Genomic DNA, 22,012 nt, shown 5'->3' on the forward strand with positions numbered 1-22,012 from the left:
CACAAAATGAATCTCTCTTTTACTGCTTTTAAGCAGAGGAAAACAGAATGGAGGGGGGGGGGTGTTATCCTTTGTCCATCACAGATTTGAAAGGCAGAGAACCTCTGCCTCTCCACTGCATACCAACAAGAAAAATGCAGATGGTTATGAATGGTATACCACTAGGTTAAGACTGCAGTCCTATAAATACAGTGCTTACTGTGGAGAAAGTCACATTAAACTCAATGAAGCTTACTTCTGAGTAGACCTGTGGAAGATTGCAGTGCCATTCCTCTCATGCTATTATTGTTTGCCTTATCAATAGTAGTTCCAAACAAATAGTTCCAAACAACATAGTCCTGGAATGTGATGGAATCCCTAGCATGTATGCACTGCTGAAACAGGGATGCCTGCATTGGCTTGGTCATGTCATGAGAATGGGCGATGGCTGGATCCCAAAGGATCTCCTCTATGGAGAACTCGTGCAGGGAAAGTGCACTACAGGTAGACCACAGCTGCGATACAAGGACATCTGCAAGAGGGATCTGAAGGCATTAGGAATGGACCTCAACAGGTGGGAAACCTTGGCCTCTGAGCGTCCCGCTTGGAGGCAGGCTGTGCAGCATGGCCTCTCCCAGTTTGAAGAGACACTTGCCCAACAGACTGAGGCAAAGAAGGATGGCCCGTAGCCAGGGAGACACATCAGAGACAGACTACATTTGCTCCCGGTGTGGAAGGGATTGTCACTCCCGAATTGGCCTTTTCAGCCACATTAGAGCTGTTCCAGAACCACTTTTCAGAGCGTGATACCATAGCGCTCCGAGACTGAAGGATGCCAATGATGATATCAATAGTAACTACAGTCTGTATGTATTATGTCACCAAATAGTCCATTTGTATGTATTGATGTATAGGCGTCTTGAGAGGTCTTGCTCGTAACTACTGGAGTTGGCAGTTTTTTATGTTGGAGACTTACAGTTCTGCCCTAACTTTATTTAGTGTACCACAGGGCTTGATATGCTCACTCGTAATCTTTAATTTGTACATGAAGTCGGGCTGAAGGTATCATGAGAAGGCATGAATCTAAATGCCACTGTTGACATTCAGAGCTAATTATTTGGGTTGGTCTCTCTTATAGGATTGTCTTACAAAGGGTGGTAGCCCACATGGCAACATACTACCCCTAGTTGAATCCTGAAAAGAATGGGCAGTGGAATGAACTGACTGCTACAAGCAGATGTACTTTACATGTATGGGTATAGCCACTGTATTAAGAGGCTTTGAGGCTTTTTTTAAAACACGGGAGGGTCCAACAGACACATCCTTAGAGGACGGTTTCCTCTCATCAGGGTTATTGCTCAAAGGTCAAATAGGACCAAGCATTTGCCGAGATGCCGACTGCACTGGGCATGTTCCAAGCTATTTTTACTTCAAAGTCAGGCCAATATCCTAATTATTCTTTCTTCCTGTGTGGAGTTTTTAACCTAAATTAACCTGTCAAAAATAGTAACAGCACCATCGACATGAAGATGTGAAAAATCAATTTGGCAGTCTCTAAATGTTATAAATGTATAAATAAATGATATACACTTATTTAGAGGCTGGTGTCTCTCTTAAAAACTTTCTGTAAGTCTGACTAGGAAAAGCACTGAAGAGAAGACTGCTACCTCTCTTCCTTTCTTTGTTATGGGCAGGGAGGCAGCATTCCTGCCTGATTCATGTGAACTCATTCATCACAAGGGGCTCAGATAGTCAAGTTTTTGATTGCTCAGCATCATTAATGCCTCCCTATTTCCTTTAGTTACCCCATACTTGGGACTACTTCATGAGTCTTTAGATGTATAAAGACCAGTCCAATGGGCTATATGGCTGGGCAGGCCTAAAAATATCTGGATTCTTGTTTACACCTGTGTTTTCTTTTAAAATTAAGTAACTTCAATTCCTCATGGTTCATTCTTCATTACATCTTTCAAAACCACACGTTGCAGTGACATCAAGCATACTCCATATTTATTTATCCCACTAGATAGTCCCACTGGAGATCATTGTTCCTGAAAACAGATTGAGGCCACAGTGATTCATCCAAGGACTGGGTTGCATGACCATCCTGTGCGTGGCAGGGAGCAGTTTGAGTGAGCCTGACTTATGCAAACTAGTTGCCTGAATTGCCTGTTGATGGCAAAAATTGCAGGTCAGTTCAATTGGGATAAATCTGCTGTGTGTTCTGGCTTTGTGACCAGGATGAGTAGCCATCTAAAGCTCATCTCTCTCTTTGAAAAATGTTTGGTCCTCATCATGAACAATGACTGTATGTGATCCTGAGAACTGTAGTTTGTTGTGCAGAGACTTGAACCTTGCCTGGGACCATACTGAAAGTTATATGGCTTTCTAGGCTGAACCATATTTTTGTATTTCACAGTATACTGACAGCCTGACCTTATGCAGAGTTACATGTGGCAAAGCCCACTGATATCAATTGACTTAGGTATGCTTAACCCTGGATATTACAATTCCAGTCTATATAAAATGGTTAAGGTAATCTAGCCTCCCCCATCTCTGGCTCATGAACACTGTAGTCAAGCCACTTAGAACAGTCCCCTAGCCTAACCTGATGTTAAATTAAGTCCATACACACAGGATGTGGCAAAAACAAGTTTTAACTCTATAGAAAAACTGTTTGCAAGCCTAGTTATTTTAAACGGATAGCTCAGTGAAGAGAAATGAGCTTGTAGATGACAAAGCCATACATTTTGCAATTTTCCCATGGGTTTCAAGGCAGAGTAACAGCACAATTCTATGCATGTCTACTCAAAAGTAAGCCTCATTGAGTTTAATGGAACTTACTCCTATATAAGTGTATATAGGATTTTAGCCTGAGGCTGCATGAAGTTGCCTAGGAGAAAGAGAATTATCACTCCAGGGAAAGGATAAAAGCTGCATCTATGTGAAAGCTTTGGCTTGAAATTCAGAATAAAAAGGCCTGTTGAAAAATTGAAACTCTGGTTTGCGTGATTTATATATTGGTAAGTAAGACACTAATCTTAATGCCTATGGCATCCTTCAGTCTTGGAAGACTATGGTGTCACGCTCTGAATGGTGGTTCTGGAACAGAGTGTCCTCTCCAGTGCGCGAAGCCTGGGTAAAGTAGGTATGGAGGATAAGCTGTTACCCATGCAGCAAATCCCCCCTCTCCACGTCGCTGAAATGGTCCAATGGAAAGGCAGAGGCCAATACGGTTGGTTCCAGCGGCGTTGCAGGAGTTGCCAGAACGTGACTGTGTTCAGCCATGAACTGCCTCAGGGACTCCAGCTCCGGATTTTGCCTCGAGGTTGACTCCTGAAGCCTTTTCCATAACTGGATGTAGCCACAAGGCAGTGGAGGTTTGGGATCAGAGTTTTCCTTCTCTCAGATGAGCTGCCTTCCCAGGCAGTCCCATCTACCCAGTGGCTGTTTAGTCGCCTCTTAGGACAAGTACAGCCAAACTGAGGGCCTATTCTTATCCCCAGCCCCCAGGGGAAATGCTAATCTTAATAGCAGAATGTGAAGTAAAGACAAAGCTTGCATCTAGGTTGCAACATGTAATCTGTTTTCTGTGCAACTCTGGTGCTTCCCTTCCCATAGGTATTTATTCCTCACAATATTCTATCATACTATAAAAGGGATACTACTGGATTGAGTGTATTTAGTTATCTCTACCTGTTGTTGGAGCTAATTTTTAGCTGATCAGGAAAGTTTGTAGCTCAGAATGTGCTCTTTGCTGTTGGATACACTGAATTAGGAGCTGTGAAAGCAAAAGGCTGCAGCCCCAAGCACACTGACATTAGAGTAAGTCCAGGGCCAGCATCAAAGGACAGCACCCTATGGCAGCTGCTGAGGGCCCACTGCCAATAGGCTCTGTGGTGATTTGGCCTCCTGGAGTCATTCTGTTACTGCCATCTCCCACATTCCATATCCGCACAGAAGCTGTCATCTCAGATGTCTCCGAGAAAAGCTCCAACTTGTGGACAGTGGGGTGTTTGGCACTAACTAAATTCCATTGTAGCCTCAAAACACAACATACCCCTTGACAACTCCAAGATAAGACCCACAAGCCTTGTGGCTTTACTGAGGACAACCCTGGCTGGAGCAGGCCTTGAGGAACTCCCACTGAGATTACTTTCCTGTAAAAATGTATCCACCCAATAAGGCTGTAAGAGGAGCAGTTTGGAACACTGGGGGTTATTCTTGCTGATGTCCAGACAAGGAACAAATGGAACCAGCTTGTAATAGCTCAGGATACAGAAGAACTGCTTGACTACATTAAGGATCAGAGGCAGGGCTTGACCAATGAATGACAGTTGGGCAGGAGGTCTGGCCAGTATCAGCATAACATAGGGCAGGCTATGCCATGTCACAGTCCAATGCAGTAATCAAAGTATGGATGGAGGATTTGGGTGGAACCAAGGGGGGCCATGGGTGGGTGGCCCCCCAAACTGTTGCACCAATGGGGAGCAAAGTCAGGAGCTGGGGAACACCCACAGGGTGGCCATTGGAGCTGAGTTGGCATGGAAGCCTAGGACTACCTGGTGGGTACATCTGAGCTCCATGTCCAAGCCGGAACCCAGGTCTAGCCAGCCAGGAAACCACCATGGAGGCCATACAGGAGCCCAGATCTACCCAAAAAGTAGATCTGGGCTCCAAGTCCAGACAGGAGCCCAGGTCTACCCACCTGTTTGACCTTGGCTCTGGAGTTAAGGTAATGCTCATGTGCTCCCCCAACACAAACACTGGGTCTGCCCTGATGGAGGACCTGAACTGCCCTCACTGAGCTTCCAGGGGCTCTTGGGAATGCCTGGGCCTCTCTGGCAGTGGATACAGGATGAGTAGATCATACAATGAGAGACAGCCCAGTCCTCTCCACACTTTTCTGGGAGTGAGCCCCGGTGACTCTAACGGGAGTTACTTCTGAGTAGGCAGGCCTAGGATTGGGCTGAGATGCTGAAGGCACCTGTGAAGTCCGGTGCAGAGCGCAGGGAAGGGCAGCGGCAGCACCGAGGCTGGGCAAGGGGCAGCCGCTTGGAGCGCAAGGGGGAGGCAGCGCGTGAGTGTGAGAGAGGCCTGCCTGGCCAATGGCAGTGCCCGGCTGGCTGGAAGAGCCTGCCGCCTTTCAGGCTTCTGGGAGCCGGAGGGCGGGGGTTCCTCCCCGACCTTTGCCTCTAATCTCTTCTAATCTGCTCCGGAAAGCACAAGGGGGGCTGTGGCGGCAGCAGCTCCTGCTGCAAGTAACCCCCGCAGATCTCCGGACTCGGTCAGCAGCAGCAGCAGCGGCGCCCTCCTCTCCTCCCCGCCCCGGGAGTTTGCTGCGGCTGCAGCGACGCCTCCTCCTTTCCACCCCTCCCTGCTTCCCCTACACGCTCGCTCTCCCCTGCTCACGTGACCAGCCCGGCAAGTTGGGAACTGGGAGGGAGCGAGCGAGCCCGCGGAGCAGGAGCCGCAACAACAATAAGAGCGGCAAAAGCGGGGCAGGAAGGGGGGAGCGCCCCTTGCCTGTGCGGCGCGACACGCTCCAAGAGAACGCTTGGCGGGCCCAAGTGGCGCGCGCCGCCCGCGGAAAAGCCTCCCAACTCGCTCGCTCCGAGGCGGGTGGGTCGCCCCCTTGCGGGGCTCCTCTCACACGCCCCACGGAGCTGAGCGGGAGCAGGAGGATGGCGGCGCGGCGGCGGCTGCAGCTGTGAGGGCAGCCCTGGGGAGCAGCGGCTTCCCCAGGAGTAGCGAGAAGTGGAGATGGCCAGCGAGTCGCTGCAGGTAAGCGCCGGGGAACAGGCTCCGTCCCGGGCTGCTGCTGCGGGTGGTCGCCTCGCACGTAGCCTGCGGGAGGCGGGCAGGGACGCCCACCCCCGCGCCTCTTGGACCTGCGAGGGCTGAGGGGGCGCGGGAGCCCTTCCCTAGGCTTATCTCCGCCTCCCCCTCCTCAGAGCGGCCAGATGGCGGGGCGCCTGTCGTCCATCTCCTTCGCGCGCCTGGCGTCTGGGTCCCGGCCGTGGGCTGGCTGACCTCGGTGGTGGCTGCAGGGACGGGGCCTGGCCTCCACCGCTGGGGCGTGTAGCCCTCCCCGGGGCGGGTTTGGACCCGTGCTCGGCCACCACCTCGCCCGCAGCCCCGGGCAAGTCCCCTTCGCTTTCCAGCCTGCAGCAGTGCAACGTTCTGCGCTCACATGCTCGGTTTTGCCCTGGGTGGGAAGCGCTTGTAGGCACCTCCCATGCGTGATGCTTCTCCGAGTGTCGGCTGCTTATGTGTCCTGCCTCTTGCCACCCATCCACGAACTGAGCCACCTCTTCGACGGGGTGCTTGAGGCTTCCTTTCCTTCGAGATGCGGTGGGGAGGGACCCTCCTGCATCCTCTTCTTGGGAGCCTGCGCCCGCCGCTGCCATCATAACTGGAACTCTGCGTCCTCTGGGCAGAGTGACCCACCAGCGCTAACTTCAGAGGGACGCCACTAGGGGGTCTTGGAGGGGGATGCGGAACGGAGCTCCAGGACTTCCCCCACACCAGGAGCAGTGACGTACTGCCTTTGAAACTTTCTAAGCACCTTAGCTGAGAAGCATCTGGTTCAGCAGGAGGCAAACTGCATAATTTGCCTAGGGGCTTATGTTAGGCCTGGACCAGCGATTTTTAACCTTTTTCATCATCACACTGACATGGTGCTAAAATTGCCAAGGTACACTATCAGTATTTTGACCATTGACAAGGCACACCGTGCTGCAGGTAGGGGGCTCAAATCCCCCAATGGCCACACTAGTAAATGACCCTCCCCAAACTCCTGTGGCACACCTGCAGACCAGCTGTGGCACACCAGTGTGCCACAGTGCAGTGGTTGAAAGTGACTGGACTGGGTCATTACCTTTCCTAAGTGCTGCCCGCATTAAGGCTACAATCCTATACAAAGAGACAGTAGGTAGCTCATGTTATATCAAGGCCACAATCCTGTATCAGTTTATCTTGGAGTAGGTCCTTACTGAACACAGTGGGACTTCTGAGCAAGTATGCACTGGTGCTCTAATATAATTTTTATATTTTTCAATTCCCTGTTCAATTCTTGTGCACATTTTCAGCTATTGCAATCCACTAGGTGTTTGGGATGAAATGATCTTGAAATGAATTAAAATAAGCTTCAGCTTCAAAGTTCAGCTAAATGGCAGGAGCAGAGAATATAATAATGAAAGACATTAAAAGTTGATACTTTTGTTGCATAGCATGGCATGCATGGGCATGGCTATGGGGGTATGATTGTGGAGTGTCATGATGAACTCCTACAGTTCAAAAGTTACGATTACACCATTGGACACTACTTTTGTAGGGCAGCAATAGCATGCAAATACAAAGCAGAAGGTAGCGAAAAGAGAGAGCCCACAAGCTAACAAGATATGACAAGAGGTCCTATGGTCCTCTTTAGCCTTCACCACACGAAGGAAATGTCAACCATGCACGCTTCTCTCTTTGTGTGTGTGTGGGTGGTTTACATTTCCTTTGTGTGGTGAAGGCTAAAGAGGATCATAGGTGATACTTAACATTTTGTTAACCTGTGGCCTTTCTCCTCTTTGGGAGCCTTGAGCCCATAACTTGCTAGGTTGTCTCCAGGCTTTTTACAAGCCTTTCTAATTTCACAATTATTGGTCTTGGTGCCAGCTTCTTTCCCTCTTATGACTCTTGTTTGCTTGCTTTTATTGTTTCTATCTGTATACCCAAGGGAGCTCTCTTCAGATGAGTTTTACAGTCATAAAGAAATGCTGATGTGAGACTTTTAATCAGAGAGGCAATCTGTAGAGCTCTGTGGGAGGGAGCCTTTCCTAGGGGAAAATTTATTAGCTAGGCAAGCATCCTTAAGACATAGCTATCCTGTGTTGAGTCCATGGAATTGGACCTGCCACAGAGTTCTAACCAACTTTGTGCGCTACTACTTATTGACTGGAATACTAAGAAAGAGACTTTCTGAAACTGCTGTTTGTAGAGTTTGCTCTGTGACTGAAGTTGTTTTGGAAATATAGGGCATTTGGCAACTCTTTCCTGTAAAGCAGATTGCAGGATAGGGTTGGTATATACTCTGCTGCTTGCTTGTTTAAATGATCATTGCCAGCTTAAAAATCAATGTGCTGAAGCCATTCTTCCTTGCCTGTGCAGTGAACAGCATTTCAATTATTAAAGATATGGTACTGATAATCAAATCCATTACTGTCAGCCCTTTACCTTGCACTGTCAACAGAGTCCATTGAGCTAAAAGGGACAGAAAGATCAGATTAAGCTTTTCACTTGACATTGCATTTTGTATTTTTGTTCAGTTTGAATTAAGAACAAACAATAGTATTCTTCTTGGGTAGCATATTTTAATAGGTCACAGGGTAGTGAGAGTTTTTGCAAATATGAGAAAGAAGGGGGCTTGCCTTGAGTTAGAAATGGAGTCTTACAGTGCAACTCACTCCATATTTACTCAGAAGGAAGTTCTGTTGAATTCACTGGAGTTTACTCCCAAATAAATGCAGATAGTATTGCAGCCTCATGCATTTAAACTTTGCTTCTGTACAAAGGAACGGGTTGTGAGAATGTTGCATGCCTAAGTCTTTAATTGGGGACATTATTTCATGTTAAAAAAAAAAATCCTGAGATACCACCATCAGGAGTGGCGGGGAGGTGTTTTTTGACTCTTCCATGGCTGGTAGGGGAAAAACAATAAATTGAGGAATGGTTAAGGATCTCCTCTTCAGTCAAAATTGTAGCACTTCAAAGTTGCATGTACAGTATTTAGCATTTAATTTAGCACTGTGCCTTTAAGTGGCAAAGGGTAGAAAGAAATCCAGACTTCCCCTTCACAACATTCTGGAAGTGTTTGGTATTTTTGCCTTATGTTGCTACAGCATATTTTACTACAGATTTAAAATGTGATAATTTTGTCACTACAATGTTATTTTTGGTTGCAAAAATTTGGAATTTGTTATAGAATCTTCCAGCTGAGAAACTAAGCACACAGTTTTCATAGTGTTGTATGTTAATGTATTTATACACAGTGTAAGGTGGGTGGAACTTTTCTTACTTTCTGGCTCCAAACTGTTGCCTCTTCTACATTCATTTCTTAGCTTTCTCCTCTTCCATATTAGGCACGGTACACACAAATCTCAAATGTGAAGAATTAGGGGTTTAAGAAGGGGGTGGATACGTTTGGCAAGAGTTTGGAATTGTTTAAATCTTGTTTATGAAACTTGATGTTAGTTTCAGATATTAGAAGGCAGATCGATAAAATGGAAAATGAAAGTGTAAGAACAAGGCTATAATACTACCCATATACCTGGACCTAATGCTACAATCGTATGCACACTTACCTAGGATTAAGCCTCACTGAAACATTGGAATGGAACAGTGGAATTATTTCTAAGTACATATTCATAATTTATAAATTAGAAAATAAAATTGATAAGCCAAAATTGTAACTGATCTCACTGAAACCAACACTGTGATTATCCAAGAAGAGAGATAAAAATTGAACTGCAGGAAGTAACTGGGAACCTTGAAAAGCTATTTAAGGATTTTAAGTGCTTATGCAGCCTTGTCTCATTTTGTCCATTTGAGGAAGTTCTGCTGACTATGAGGCCATGTTAGTGAAGCTAAAGACATGGCTAAGTGCACATGAAACTTCTAAGGCATCTGACTTGAGCTAATGTTATTTGTATTGGGGACAGTGTGTGTTTGGTGATGTAGTCTGGATTAATTTATTAGGATGAGAGTTAAAGTGGTTTTGATTGCACAGGCCTACAAAATTGAGGGTCAGAAAAGTTTTTCCCAAACTTTATGATGGTTTGATATGAATTTGGGGTGCCGATTCCAAAAATGGCATCCGTTTTGCCCTATCTCTTCTAGTTTGGGCAATATAGTGTAGCCTCTTTAGTGTATGGTTCCAGCAGCTTTCTCATGAGGAAGCCATGGTGTAGGCTTCCTCATGAGGAAGCTGCTTGAACCATTCACTAAAGAGGCTATGCCGTGTCTCCAAAACTAGATGTGATAAGGCAAAACAGATGCCATTTTTTGAATCGGCACCCTAAATATACCCAGGAATTGTTGTAACATTTAAGGAAGCAAAACGTGTGTTGGCTTGTGGTGTTCTTAAAATTTGACAAGAGTCTTCACAAAATTCTACAAAAAAGTGTGCAGAGATACAGAAACAGGCTAAGAATAATAGCCTTTTTTGTTTCCTATAACCTTGTCTACTTTTTATTTTGTGGTTAAAGAGTGTGAGTTTGAAATGTAAGCTGCTGTGTATGAACACTATGCATTATAGGCATATTGGTCAGAAGCCTATGAGGGGGTGAACTGTCCCATTCGTTTTTCATTCTGTTGGCAGAAATATTATTTATTTATTTATACAGGTATTTATATACCGCCTTTCTTTGATCGTCAGATTTCTCCTCAGACTTTAATCCAAGGCGGTTTACACAGGCAGGCTGTTCTAAACCCCTGTAGGGATTTTTACAATTGAATAGTTCTAGTCTTTCATAGAACTCCTCCTTCCAGCTGGATTCCTTCCCAGTCTGGCCTCTCTCTGGCCCTTCGCCTCCCACGCTCCACTTGACGGCAACTCCTCTGCCACCAAGGGTCAGCTCATCAGTATATCAGCATGTCATCAGTTCTCGGGTACTTCCGGTTGTTTCAAACTGGCAGCCTCAGATCTTCAGGCATACGAGGCGGCATCTCTACCAACTGAGCCAGACCTCCTGCCCTAAAATAGAGAAATAGGAAATAGAGACTCCTTTCCTAAAATTCAAAGATTCTGGAAATTGTAATGCTCTTTATATAGCACTTTTGCATGTCTAAAACCCTTCACATGTTTTCTCAGTAATAGTCTTAGGACTATCTGGTAAAGTGTGCGAGTATGATTGCAGATTTGAGGTTAAGAGAATAATAATTTACCTGTGGGCCCTATCCTACCCAACATTCGGATAACATCTGGATAAGACAGAGGCTCTCCTGGTTCGGAAATCCTCGATGCAGGTGCTGGATTATCGACTTGCTCTGAATGGGGTTGCACTCCCTCTGAAGGAGCAGGTTCGCAGCTTGGGGGTCCTCCTGAACTCGCAGCTGCTCCTGGATTCCCAGGTGGCAGCTGTGGCTAGGGGGGCCTTTGCTCAGCTTCGGCTGGTGCGCCAGCTGCGACCGTACTTGGATCGTGCAGACCTGCCCACGGTGATCCATGCCACGGTGACATCAAGGTTAGATTGATGTCCAACGCGCTCTATGTGGGGCTGCCCCTGAAGACGGTTTGGAAACTACAATTAGTACAGAATGCAGCGGCCCGTGTGGTCACCGGAGCCAGGCGGTTTGACTCTGTCAGTCCACTTCTCTGGGGGCTACATTGGCTGCCCATTCGTTTCCGGGCCCAATTCAAGATGCTGGTTTTGACCTTTAAAGCCCTATACTGCTCTGGGCCAGGATATCTTAGAGACCGCCTACTCCCGTACAATCCGGCTCGCCCTCTCAGGTCATCAGAGAAGGCCTTTTTGCAAGTGCCGCCACCCAAGGAGGTCCGGGGGGTGGCTGCAAGAAATAGGGCCTTCTCGGTAGTGGCACCAACATTATGGAACTCCCTTCCCCTTGATTTGAGAATGGCTCCCTCTCTTGAGAGTTTTCGGCGAGGCCTGAAAACACTGTTGTTTAAACAAGCCTTCTGATTTCTGGCCTTCTTAACATTTTTATACATCTTTTAGTTTTTTACAGGCTTGATTCCTCGGTGACTTGCTCTTTTATTCTGTCTTTTAATCTGACTACTGTTTTTATGGCCTCTGTAATGTGTTTTTAAATGTTTTTATCTGCTACGTTTTAATGTTTTTAAAATCTGTTTTTTTAATGTTGTTAGTCGCCCTGGGTCCCGTTAGGGAGAAGTGCGGGATAAAAATAAAGTTTTATTATTATTATTATTATTATTATTATTATTAACATTCTAGTACCGATGCTGCCATGCCAATGGAGCATGCACTGCATTTTGCGATCGGGGGCAGTCACAGGAGCCTCAGGGGAATGTTTGTTCCCTTACCTTGGGGCTGCATTGTGGCTGCATCAGTTCTGAAAAGTTGGATAGGATTGGGCCCTAAGTTAGCCTAGTGGATTTGTGACTGAGGTTAGGTTTGAGTGGAATAGGTCACACTCTTAGCCAGTACATTATTCTGTAACTCCTTTCAACTATGGAAAATTGCACCAATTTGTATGCCCTCCTCTTTAGGAGCCATGCTGGTATTCTCTATAATGTCACGTATTCTAAATATGAAACAATGAAGCAAGCATCTATAGACAATAATGTATTTATGTTTGATAGAGGCTTTCTGCAGAAATGCAAGTTTCACCATTTATGTCTCCATTTACTGGGTAGAAGAATCTGATTGAAAGTACTTACATACAGCCCCTGTGAAGAAAGATCCAGGCTAGGGCTGCAGGGCTGGATGCTATAAGACAATTTTCTGCACTAGGGGACCTTTGTCTAGATTGTGCACAATGTACGTGGGCATTGCTGCAAGCTCATGCTGTTTTTCCAAAGAGCAACAATCTGAACAGGCAACAAATAAGGAAATGTATTTATACAGCACGACAAATGAGGTGCTAGAGTGCAGTGAGTGTGGGGTGGGGAGGATTTCCTCAGGTTTGTAAGGTTGAATGCTGCTGGAAGTTCAGCCTGGCACCCTCTGGCCAATTAATCTTTGCTGTCTGAGACAGATGTGGGTGTTAATGTTCTCTCTGTCATACGCACATGTACACACAAATTATCCTCCTTTATAACTGATTTGATCAGGGCCACTTTCCTGGAGGTTGTAGCCTAAATTAAAAAGTATTATGTCTGGATACTAGATCTCTCATTTGAATTTAAAAAGGCTACCTGAAATTTCTGTTTATATTTGGCACTATTTGTAAGGTGAGTGCAAGTGTTGCATTGTGTATTCAGAATGAGAAAAGCACCAACAGAAAGCTTACTTTTGAATGGGGTGTCCAAACTTTTTGTGGAGGGCCACATCATCTCTCTGATATTGTGTCGGCCCAGGAAAAAGAGTTAATTTATATTTCAAATTGAAATGGAACTTATATGAATGAATGAATGAAGGTCTTGCAATAGCTCATGGCCTATAAAAGGCCTTGCACAAAGCAAGGCTGGCCTTTCCTTTGCTGCCATTTGCTGTACCACAGACATGGAACAGCAAGCAGTGGAGGGAACTCTTGTCCCATAGCTCACAGAAGAGGTTGAACATTTCACCATCACACTGAGAGCAGTTGCATTGGGCCAGCACAGGCACCAGCAAGTCTCTGGAGGGCCAGAGCTCAGCGAGCTGGATTGGGAGTTCTCGAGGGCCACAAGTGGCCCCAGGGCCAGGGTTTGGGCACCCCTGCTTTTGAACAATCATGCAGACTGAAGTACAGATATGCCTATGTTTGTGTGCATTTGCTTTATGGGAGTCATCAGGTGCCTATAATTCTCTGTGTGATGTGTTTGATGGTTGATCTGTTATATCATTAAGTTGAAATAAAGCCATGATTGTATATTTTCTAATGCATTTCTGTCCCTTGCCACATCACATTCATAGTACTGATCTTCTTGAGTTCCTTCTCTAGTGAGTGTAAGCTAGAACTGTAAAATACAGCCACTTCATCAGGTGCATGGTGTTGTGTAATGTTAAAGCATGCCCCTAAGTTTCACGTTCCAACAGGACAAAGAAATACGAGTATAACCTATAAGCTGTTGCACCTTCTCCAGTGCGGCTGTTGAATAGCCAGGTGGATGTACAGTTAACTTTGGAGGGAGAACATAGTTACATATACAGTGCTTCTCAAGACTATTCTTTGCTATTGGAGTAGCTAATTGGCTGGTAGAATTGTAGTGCAATTTCTTGGGGAAGGCATATGATTCTAGCCCTCATCCCTTCTGAGCATTCTCTCCTGTAGTGTTTGATGTGTTGTTCACTGCGTACATTAGTGTAAGATTGTATTTGGCCTGGCTTATTGGAGCCAAACTTCCTTTTGATTTGGTGGGAAACTTAAATTACTGCTTTCCTTCCATTGCTAGTTATGTAGTCGGAAGTGGTGGTTGCAAGGTGCTTATTAGTGTCACAGTTGCACAGTGACTGTTGCCGTGGATGGAGGCTGACTTCTGTCTGGAGCTCTCACTGGGGGAGATGGAGCAGAGCCAGTGTGTAATTGGTGGCTTGAATGAAAGTGGAATCTATCTTATTAATTCACTGAGGGGGAAAATGAGTGTTGCATGTGAATAATTCAGGCTGAATTAGTTGAGAGGATCAAATATTCCTTAGTGGGACTGCAGGGTTCTCTTTGGTTGCCTTCCCAGATCTTTTTCCTAAACTGAATTGTGATTTAGAAAAAAATTATATAGGAAAACATTTGGTGCAGCCTTTCTAAAGGAAAAAAAGGTTTGTATGTGTGAGAGCAACCAAAAAGCAGTCTGAAGGAAACTGACTTGGTGGCGGAAATGCTGGCAGAAGTCCAGAAAACTTCGTTCACTCTTCTACTCTGATGCAGACTCTCCAAGAGACCTTGTACGATCACATCTTTCATTTAAAACAAGATGAAAGTTGTTTCACTGTTGTAATTTCCTCCAGAAGAATTTTTGGAATCGTAATTCTGTGAAGGTGCAAGGTCTTCATCCAAGGTATCCCAAAAATATAGGCGATACTACTTTGTAACAAAGTAGTATCACCTATATTTTTGAGATGCCTTGAATGAAAGCCATTACAATTTAAATTAGTTTACATGTTTTTCGTAGATATAGCCTTCATCTCTCTGAGCTTCCGTACTATGTCCACTGAGCCTGACAGATCTGTTTTTCTCAACACTATGTGATGAGACTCACTAAGGGCACAATCCTAAGCAGATCTACTCAGAAGTAAGTCCTATTGTGTTCAATGGGACTTACTTCCAGGAAAGTGAAGTTAGAATTGCGGTCTAAGTGTCTAGATTCCTTGAAGTTTCACTGCATGTTTTTGAAAACCTCCAAGTGGAGGTTTATTGATTTTGATCCCAGTTTCGGCCTCTTTTTATCTGAGGTTACTATTTATTGCCAGAGGAGGCACTGAAAGGCCTGCAGTTAACTGCTGTAAAGTAGTGTTTCCTCGCAGGCCTATGCCTTAATTTTAGTCTGATTTGCATTCAACTCAGTAACAGAGGTGACTGAATTATCATTAGAAGGATGTGTGTGCTGTGCAGCTGGCTGTGTAACCTCAGTATTCTTGGTTGGTTGAGTTGGAATACTGAGAATACTGAGTATTCAGTATTCTTGAGGCTGGTTGATGGCAAAACCAAATTAACAGTGTCCCTCTGATCCAGTCTGAAAACTCCTGGCACCTATAGTACCAGCTATAGGTACTGGGTTTCAGCTATAGTACTCTCTGCTATTACAGTGGTGAAGGGAGGGGGCTTCTTAACCCTTTCTTTGTAGCTGGTTTTCTTCTCAAAATCTGCATCCCAGTTGCTTTCGTCCAATGAGCACCCATATCTTTTTCATCCATGGGTGCAAAAGCAACTGGGGGGAGGTTGGTAAAAACAGATGGATGAAAAAGGTTTAAGTAGCCTGCCCCAGCTATTCCTCTGCACAAGCTTGCAGCCTCCCAGTGATTTTTTTTTTTAAAAGGTTGAAGGAAGATGCCCACTACTGCTTTATGTGTGTTGCTTGTTTGGCTTTAGTGAGGGAGAAAAAAAGACTCCTCTGGATCTCTGATGCTAGGCAGGATTCTTCTCTTTTGTACCTCAGAGCTAGGATGGAAGAGATCTTCCAGGGCTCTGAAAAGATGTCTGGCAGTTCTCCTTTATGAAGTCAGGGGAAATCAGACAGAGGGACTATGTTGTAGTTTGTAAATCTCATGGGCAGGGTGGGGAGGTCCCTTGAAAGCACAAGTTGAACAAAACTACAAGGCTGTGAAACACTGCCTACCTGCATAACACTTTTTCAGAGTTCTACATGCAGATGTTCTTGGGCCTGTCATTGATTTGACTCTCAATTGTGGTTGTTCAGTCATCTTTGGTTCTGCTTCAAAGTCAAGCTGACTTGACTGTTGACTGTTCCTTTTCAGACAATGTCAAGATCAGGGTCTGGAATGTGCAACTGAGTGTATTCCTTTTCTGAAGTGGGCTGTGGATCTGTTATAGGATGGGGCCTAGCTTCCTATTCTTTTACTAAGATTGAAAATAGATCTTTCTGTGTGGTGCCTGTATGTTTTCCTTTGGGGGGCAAGTAACTGCTTTGCAGGGAAGGGATTCAGTTGGGAAAGTGGCACAAGGGGAAGGGTTTTTTAAAGCTGCTGTAGACACAACCTGCTCCTATTCAGGGGCCCCCTATGAATACTTTAACTCTTTTAAAGTGGGAAATCTCAATCACCAGTTTCCCAGATCCTGACTTGTTATGACTTTAATTAACTGAGTTCAACTGAGGGGATTTGAATTGTAGGGTGATGTACATCCAAACCCATTCAGAAGACCAAAGGTAGTCAGGCTGACATATAAACCACTATGTTACCTCTAAGTGCTGGCAGATCCTATTTTGGTAGGGAGGGTACTGTATCAAGCAGAGTGGCCACTCTTTGACTTCAGCGAAGAATTGGATACCTGAACCTGGGGCTTGAGAGCTGTGATGCTATCAGATGCTGGATGGTCAAAGGGCATATTGCTTATTGCTTAATGTCAAGAGGACCTGACTTCTTAGATGTTCTACAGACAGAAAATTATGAATAATGAACACCAATCAAGCTGATTTAACATACACATAGTTATGAGCATTTGACTGAGCAATATAGTTTTGGTGGCCTGTCCCCAAAGTAAGCTTCTGATATTGTCATCGTTCTACAAGGAAGAAAGCTTTATGTGCCACAGATTACTTGGTATACTACATTTGCATAAAGTCAAATACATAAAAAATGACCCTAACAGTGTCTTGTTTTTAATCAACAACCAAGCCAGGTGACATGTCAAAAGGCAGTGTAAATCAGCCAGGAAGCAACCCTATTAGTCATCTTCCCTGTTAAGCAGTAGTCCTTGCTTTCAATCGAGAATGCTTCACTTCCTGTTTAGCCATTTTTAAACTTTATCTTGTGGAACTATCTCTTAATTGCACTCGTTCATATTCAGAGTTAAATGGACCAGAATTTTAGGCTCTCTGCACATTACCGGGTTGGTATTGCTTTTAGACAGTCATATTTTGATTGTGCATAACTTCACAAATAGTTTTAAGATATGGCCTACAATGTAGAATGCAAACATTCATGAAAAGAAAATTGTTGTTAAACCATCTGCTTGTGATGAAATGTGAAAACATGGAATGCTTCAGTCTTTGTCACATTTAAAGGCTTTAAATTGGGACTTTGGTGGCAGCAGGCAGGGATTTCAGCACAGTTCCCAATACATCTGGGTAGTCAGAGCTGTTCCTAGCCAGGCAGGGAGAAACTTGACCAGTACAGACGCCCCCCCCCCCCATTATGACCATGTATTGGTTATGAGAGCATGGGGCCCAGAGCTGCCCCAGTTTTCCTGCTCAAGGGACCACTCTGTGTGTAGTGCTCATTCTCTTTTATATTCCTGTTGTTCCTTATGCCCCAGGGATCTCAAACTTTCTTCCTCAGTCGACATTCTCCTAAAAATATCTGACCAGCAACAAATAATTTTTTTTAAAAACCATATAAAGCATAACATCTGTGTCAATATGGACAGATTACCTGGTATGAGTAACTTATTTCACTTGTGAAGAACCAGTTTCCCTGTTACTACTTTGTGTAGTATATATATGCAGTTCATTCCAGAGTATGAGATGGTTGTTGTGTTTTATATGTATAGAACTGATCACATAAGTATAAATAGTTCCCCATCCTGATGTGAATGTCTTGTACTCTGAGTCTGCTTCTTATCAAAAATACACTTGTGGAACAGGTCCCATTTTTGAAAACATGCATGTCCACAAATGAGGATCTATATGCAAGTCTGTCAAATATGGGTATCTGACCAGAGCTGGGATTTTTCAGAGTTAGGATAACAGTGGCTGTTATCAAGATAGAGGTCTGCATTTTCTCTGTTGTGTCCTCCCCCCCCCCTTAGACCTTTAGAAGGTGCATTTCCCTCTGATCTTCAGTCTTCCTCAAGCTCAAATAATGATTTGGCTTGGGAGCCTTTTAAAAGGAAAATTGAAGGAACATAATGTACTGTACATTAACAAGCAGCTTGCAGTATTTCCATTTTTAAGAAGCCCTGCACCACATCTCTCTGTTGCTGTTTGAACTTGAGGGAATCTAACAGTTGTTTGCGTGTTATGGGGCACCTTCTGAGGGGGAAAAACAGCATGTGCATGAATGTAGGTTCTAGCCTGCTGGAATTTGATCTGGAATCCATCCGTCTGAGGCAGTTTAATAATTGTAGCCAGAATAATTCAACCCCTTGCACCTCATTCGGTTGCTTCTGCTAATTGGAACTGAAACAGGAAACCTGGTGCCCTGTAATGCTAGAGTAGAGCTGTGGGGGAGGAGAAGAAAGAACTTAATCATTTGGCTATTGGGAAGAAGAGAGAGTGCATGTGTATGCGCTAAGGGCCTGTGTGTGTGTGTGTGTGTGCGCGCGCTTAATCATACTACAGTATAGAACTTTACTTTTTAATGCAAAGAACCTGTTTCGGAGAAGGTATGGTCAAGGCTTTGTAATACTTCCTCCATGAGCCTGAGAGCTGCTGGGGGCTTGGGGTGTGTGTCTGTGGAGATAGGTAAAATTCTTTCTTGAATATAAAGTGTTCCCTTTTGCTAGGGATGCCGATGTTCTTGAGAATCCCTTTTGCTGGCCCCTCAGCAAAACTAGGATAAAACATTTCGATATGGCTGCAGACAGGTGGCTTTCTCTGAACATCTGACCTGTTTATTTTCTTTGCTTTAGATTTGATTATTGTTGGCTGTTCTTTACTGTTCCAAATTTCTGCCTTCTGGGGAACAGCTGATCTGGGGCCTAACTTGGGATGGAGTGGTGCTTCATGGTTTGTCCATTTCTGCGAAACTCTGTGCTTTCAGAATGATGCTTGCTTGAGTTTCGGAAAAGAATTGTACAGCCTACCTGTAGTGGAGTCCTAATCTAAATGGAGGAGAGCTTCAAGACTTGGGACTTGTATTTGACTGTGCAACAAACAAAAACATTAGAATCAAAAATTAGAGAATTGTGAGATTCCACATCTCAGAGGATTTTCAGAGCAGAAATTCATCACAAACAACCTATTATGTTGAAAAAATCCAGACCAGCGGACAAACGTGGATATTGTATTTAAATAATTTATACCCCGCCTCTCTACCAGTCAAGGGCACTCAAGGTGGCTTACATAATAAAAACATCAATACAATTATAGATTAAAAAAGACAAAATATTAAAACAATCACAAAGGAGTTAAATGGATCACAATTAAAATTCCATTTCATTAAAAAGCGCCGGCTCCCCAATGTCAGCAATTAAATGCTTCCTGAAATAAAAAGGTCTTAAGACCCCACTGAAAGGATGCAAAGGAGGGAACCATTCTTAATTTCATAGGGAGGGAATTTGGGCACCACCACCTAGAAGATCCTAATTCTTGCCGCCATTCCCCTCCCCTCTGTCAATGGCAGCACAGTTAGAAGGGCCCCCTCTGATGAACTGAGAGAATGGGTAGGAATATATGGAAGAAGGTGGTCCCTAAAATACCCTGGTCCTGAACTGCATAGGGCTTTAACAGTCAACACTAGCACTCTGAATTGTACCCAGAAACAACCCAGCAGCCAGAGCAGCTGCTGGAGCAGTAGTTCAACTGATTCAAACCAATGAGCCCCTGCAACCTAATGGGTGGCCATATTCTGCACGAATTGCAGTTTCTGGACAGTCTTAAAAGGCAGCCCCATGTAGAGCATGTTACAGTAATCTAATCAAGATGTCACTAGAGCAGTGTTTCTTAAACTGTGGGTGAAGACCCACTAGGTGGGTCGCAAGCCAATTTCAGGTGGGTCCCCAATCATTTCAATGTGTTTTTAATATATTCAAGTTGATGTGACCATGGTATCTGACTGCACTTGGAGAATGATCTGTACTTTGAACAGGCTACTGTGTATATGCTTTTCACAATGATAGCCAATGGAGCTTTCTCCTGGGTAAGTGTAAATAGAATTGCAGCCTTTGAATGTTTGGGGAATTATTTTTAAACAGATCAGCAAGGGAAGACCTGCTTGGGAAGGTTAGGAGGGTTATTCTTTATTTTAAACTAATTTTTAAACTTATTGTAAACTTCTAATTTACTTGATCGATTGGATTTGATTTTGTCATATGAGAGTGTTAAAATTTTCCCTGCTTGATTATGTCACTTCCAGTCATGACATCACTTCCAGGTTAATGACATAACTTCTGGTGGGTCTTGACGATTGTCATTCTAAAAAGTGAGTCCCGGTGCTAAAAGGTTTGAGAACCATTGCACTGAGCATGGGTCCCCATGGCTAAGTCTGAACAACTTGGGTATGGTTGCACCTGTTGAATCAGCTGAAGCTGAGTGAAGGTTCCCCTAGCATAGCTGCCACTTGGGAATCCAGGAGCATCTGTGTATCCGGGAGAACTCCTAAGCTGTGGACCTGCTTCAGGTCACCATAGAATTGTAACTCAGTGATTAGGCAAGACTTGTGGACCAGAACTGTAAAATTTCCAGGCAGGATCAGAAATATTTTAACAAAAAGCAATTAACCCAGTTTTGTCTGGCCCACAGGTGCACACATTTGGTCCCTGTTGCATATATGCAACATTGGGCAGAAATGGCTTAATTAGGGAACTGAAAACGAGAGTTATATATTTCCCCAGCAGAGAGAGTAGGAATGAGAATTCTTAGATCAAAAGAACTGTTATGAAACCCTATTCATCCACACTATCTCCCATCACCTAATTGAAGCTTCTATACCAATGTTTCTCAAACTGTGAATTGGGACCCACTAGGTGAGTCACGAGCCAATTTCAGGTGGGTTCCAATTCATTTCATTAATTTATTTTTAATATATTAGACTTGATGCTACCATAGTATGCGACTGCATTTTGGGAAATGTTACAGACCTGTACACTTAACATGCTGCTACATATGTTCTTTTAACAGTGATAGTAAATGGAACTTACTCCTGGTTAAGTGTGGGTAGGTTTGCATCCTAGGATTGTTAAAAAATTTCCTGCTTGATGACATCACTTCTGGTGGGTCCTGACAGATTCTCATTCTAAAAAGTGGGTCCCGATGCTAAATGTGTGAGAACCACTGTTCTATACAGTATTCTGAAAAATTGTTCACAGATTTGGTTATCTTGGTGACTGGCTCTCCCCCAGCAATAATTTCTTCTTGTATCTCTGACTTCATGCTGAACTTCAGAGCCACTCAGAATTCCTCCAAAGCACAGTGTGGTTTTAGGAACCTACCTTTCCTTTGAATCTTCTATGCATGTCGGTGGATGGAACAAGGAGGCCAGGACAATTGCAATGGCAAATAATAATAGCTGGCTACCAGGGTCAGCTGAAAATTGTGAAACTCTGATGATACGTAATTGAGAAGTGTATGCTGTAAATCATTTCATCTTGGAGGTCTTTGAAGTACATACATTTCATGATTTGAGAAGAGTGATGGCTTTTGTATTTGACATAATAGTAGAGTGATTTGTATGAGAAATGACAGGAAAGATTAAAGATTGAATTTGCAATTAGATGAGATTTTTCTGGTTGATTTAAATATGTATTTCTGTAAGAGGACTATGAATTTAATCATGATTTATTGAGATTAGTAAACATCTGTTAACCTACCCTGCAGGAGCATCTAGCACACTAGTTCCTGCATCATTCCTTAAGTGTGCTTTAACCAGTCAAATTTGAATTGAAAATCCAGTTCAGGTAGCTAGCTCTGTGTGTGTGTGTGTGTGTGTGTGTGTGTGTGTGTGTGTGTGTGTGTGTGTGTGTGTGTGTGTTGTCAAGTGAATTGGAACCAAAATAAAATCTAAAGTCTCTTGGTTGCTTAGAACTGGAA

General features: G+C 44.2%; 1 protein-coding gene across 1 annotated transcript in view; it reads left to right on the plus strand.

Annotated features, from left to right (window-relative positions):
* Positions 1 to 5,415: 5,415 nt before the first annotated feature.
* PKN1 (protein kinase N1) overlaps positions 5,416 to 22,012 on the plus strand; it is an 83,769-nt gene continuing 67,172 nt past the window's right edge. Inside the window, exon 1 of the mRNA XM_066613583.1 lies at positions 5,416 to 5,763. Within this exon, the coding sequence (XP_066469680.1) occupies positions 5,743 to 5,763 (21 nt within the window). The 5' untranslated portion in view covers positions 5,416 to 5,742. The remainder of the gene's footprint in view (positions 5,764 to 22,012) is intronic.

The sequence above is a fragment of the Tiliqua scincoides genome, chromosome 2, assembly GCF_035046505.1.
Source record: "Tiliqua scincoides isolate rTilSci1 chromosome 2, rTilSci1.hap2, whole genome shotgun sequence".
In the NCBI taxonomy this organism is placed as follows: Eukaryota; Metazoa; Chordata; class Lepidosauria; order Squamata; family Scincidae; genus Tiliqua; species Tiliqua scincoides.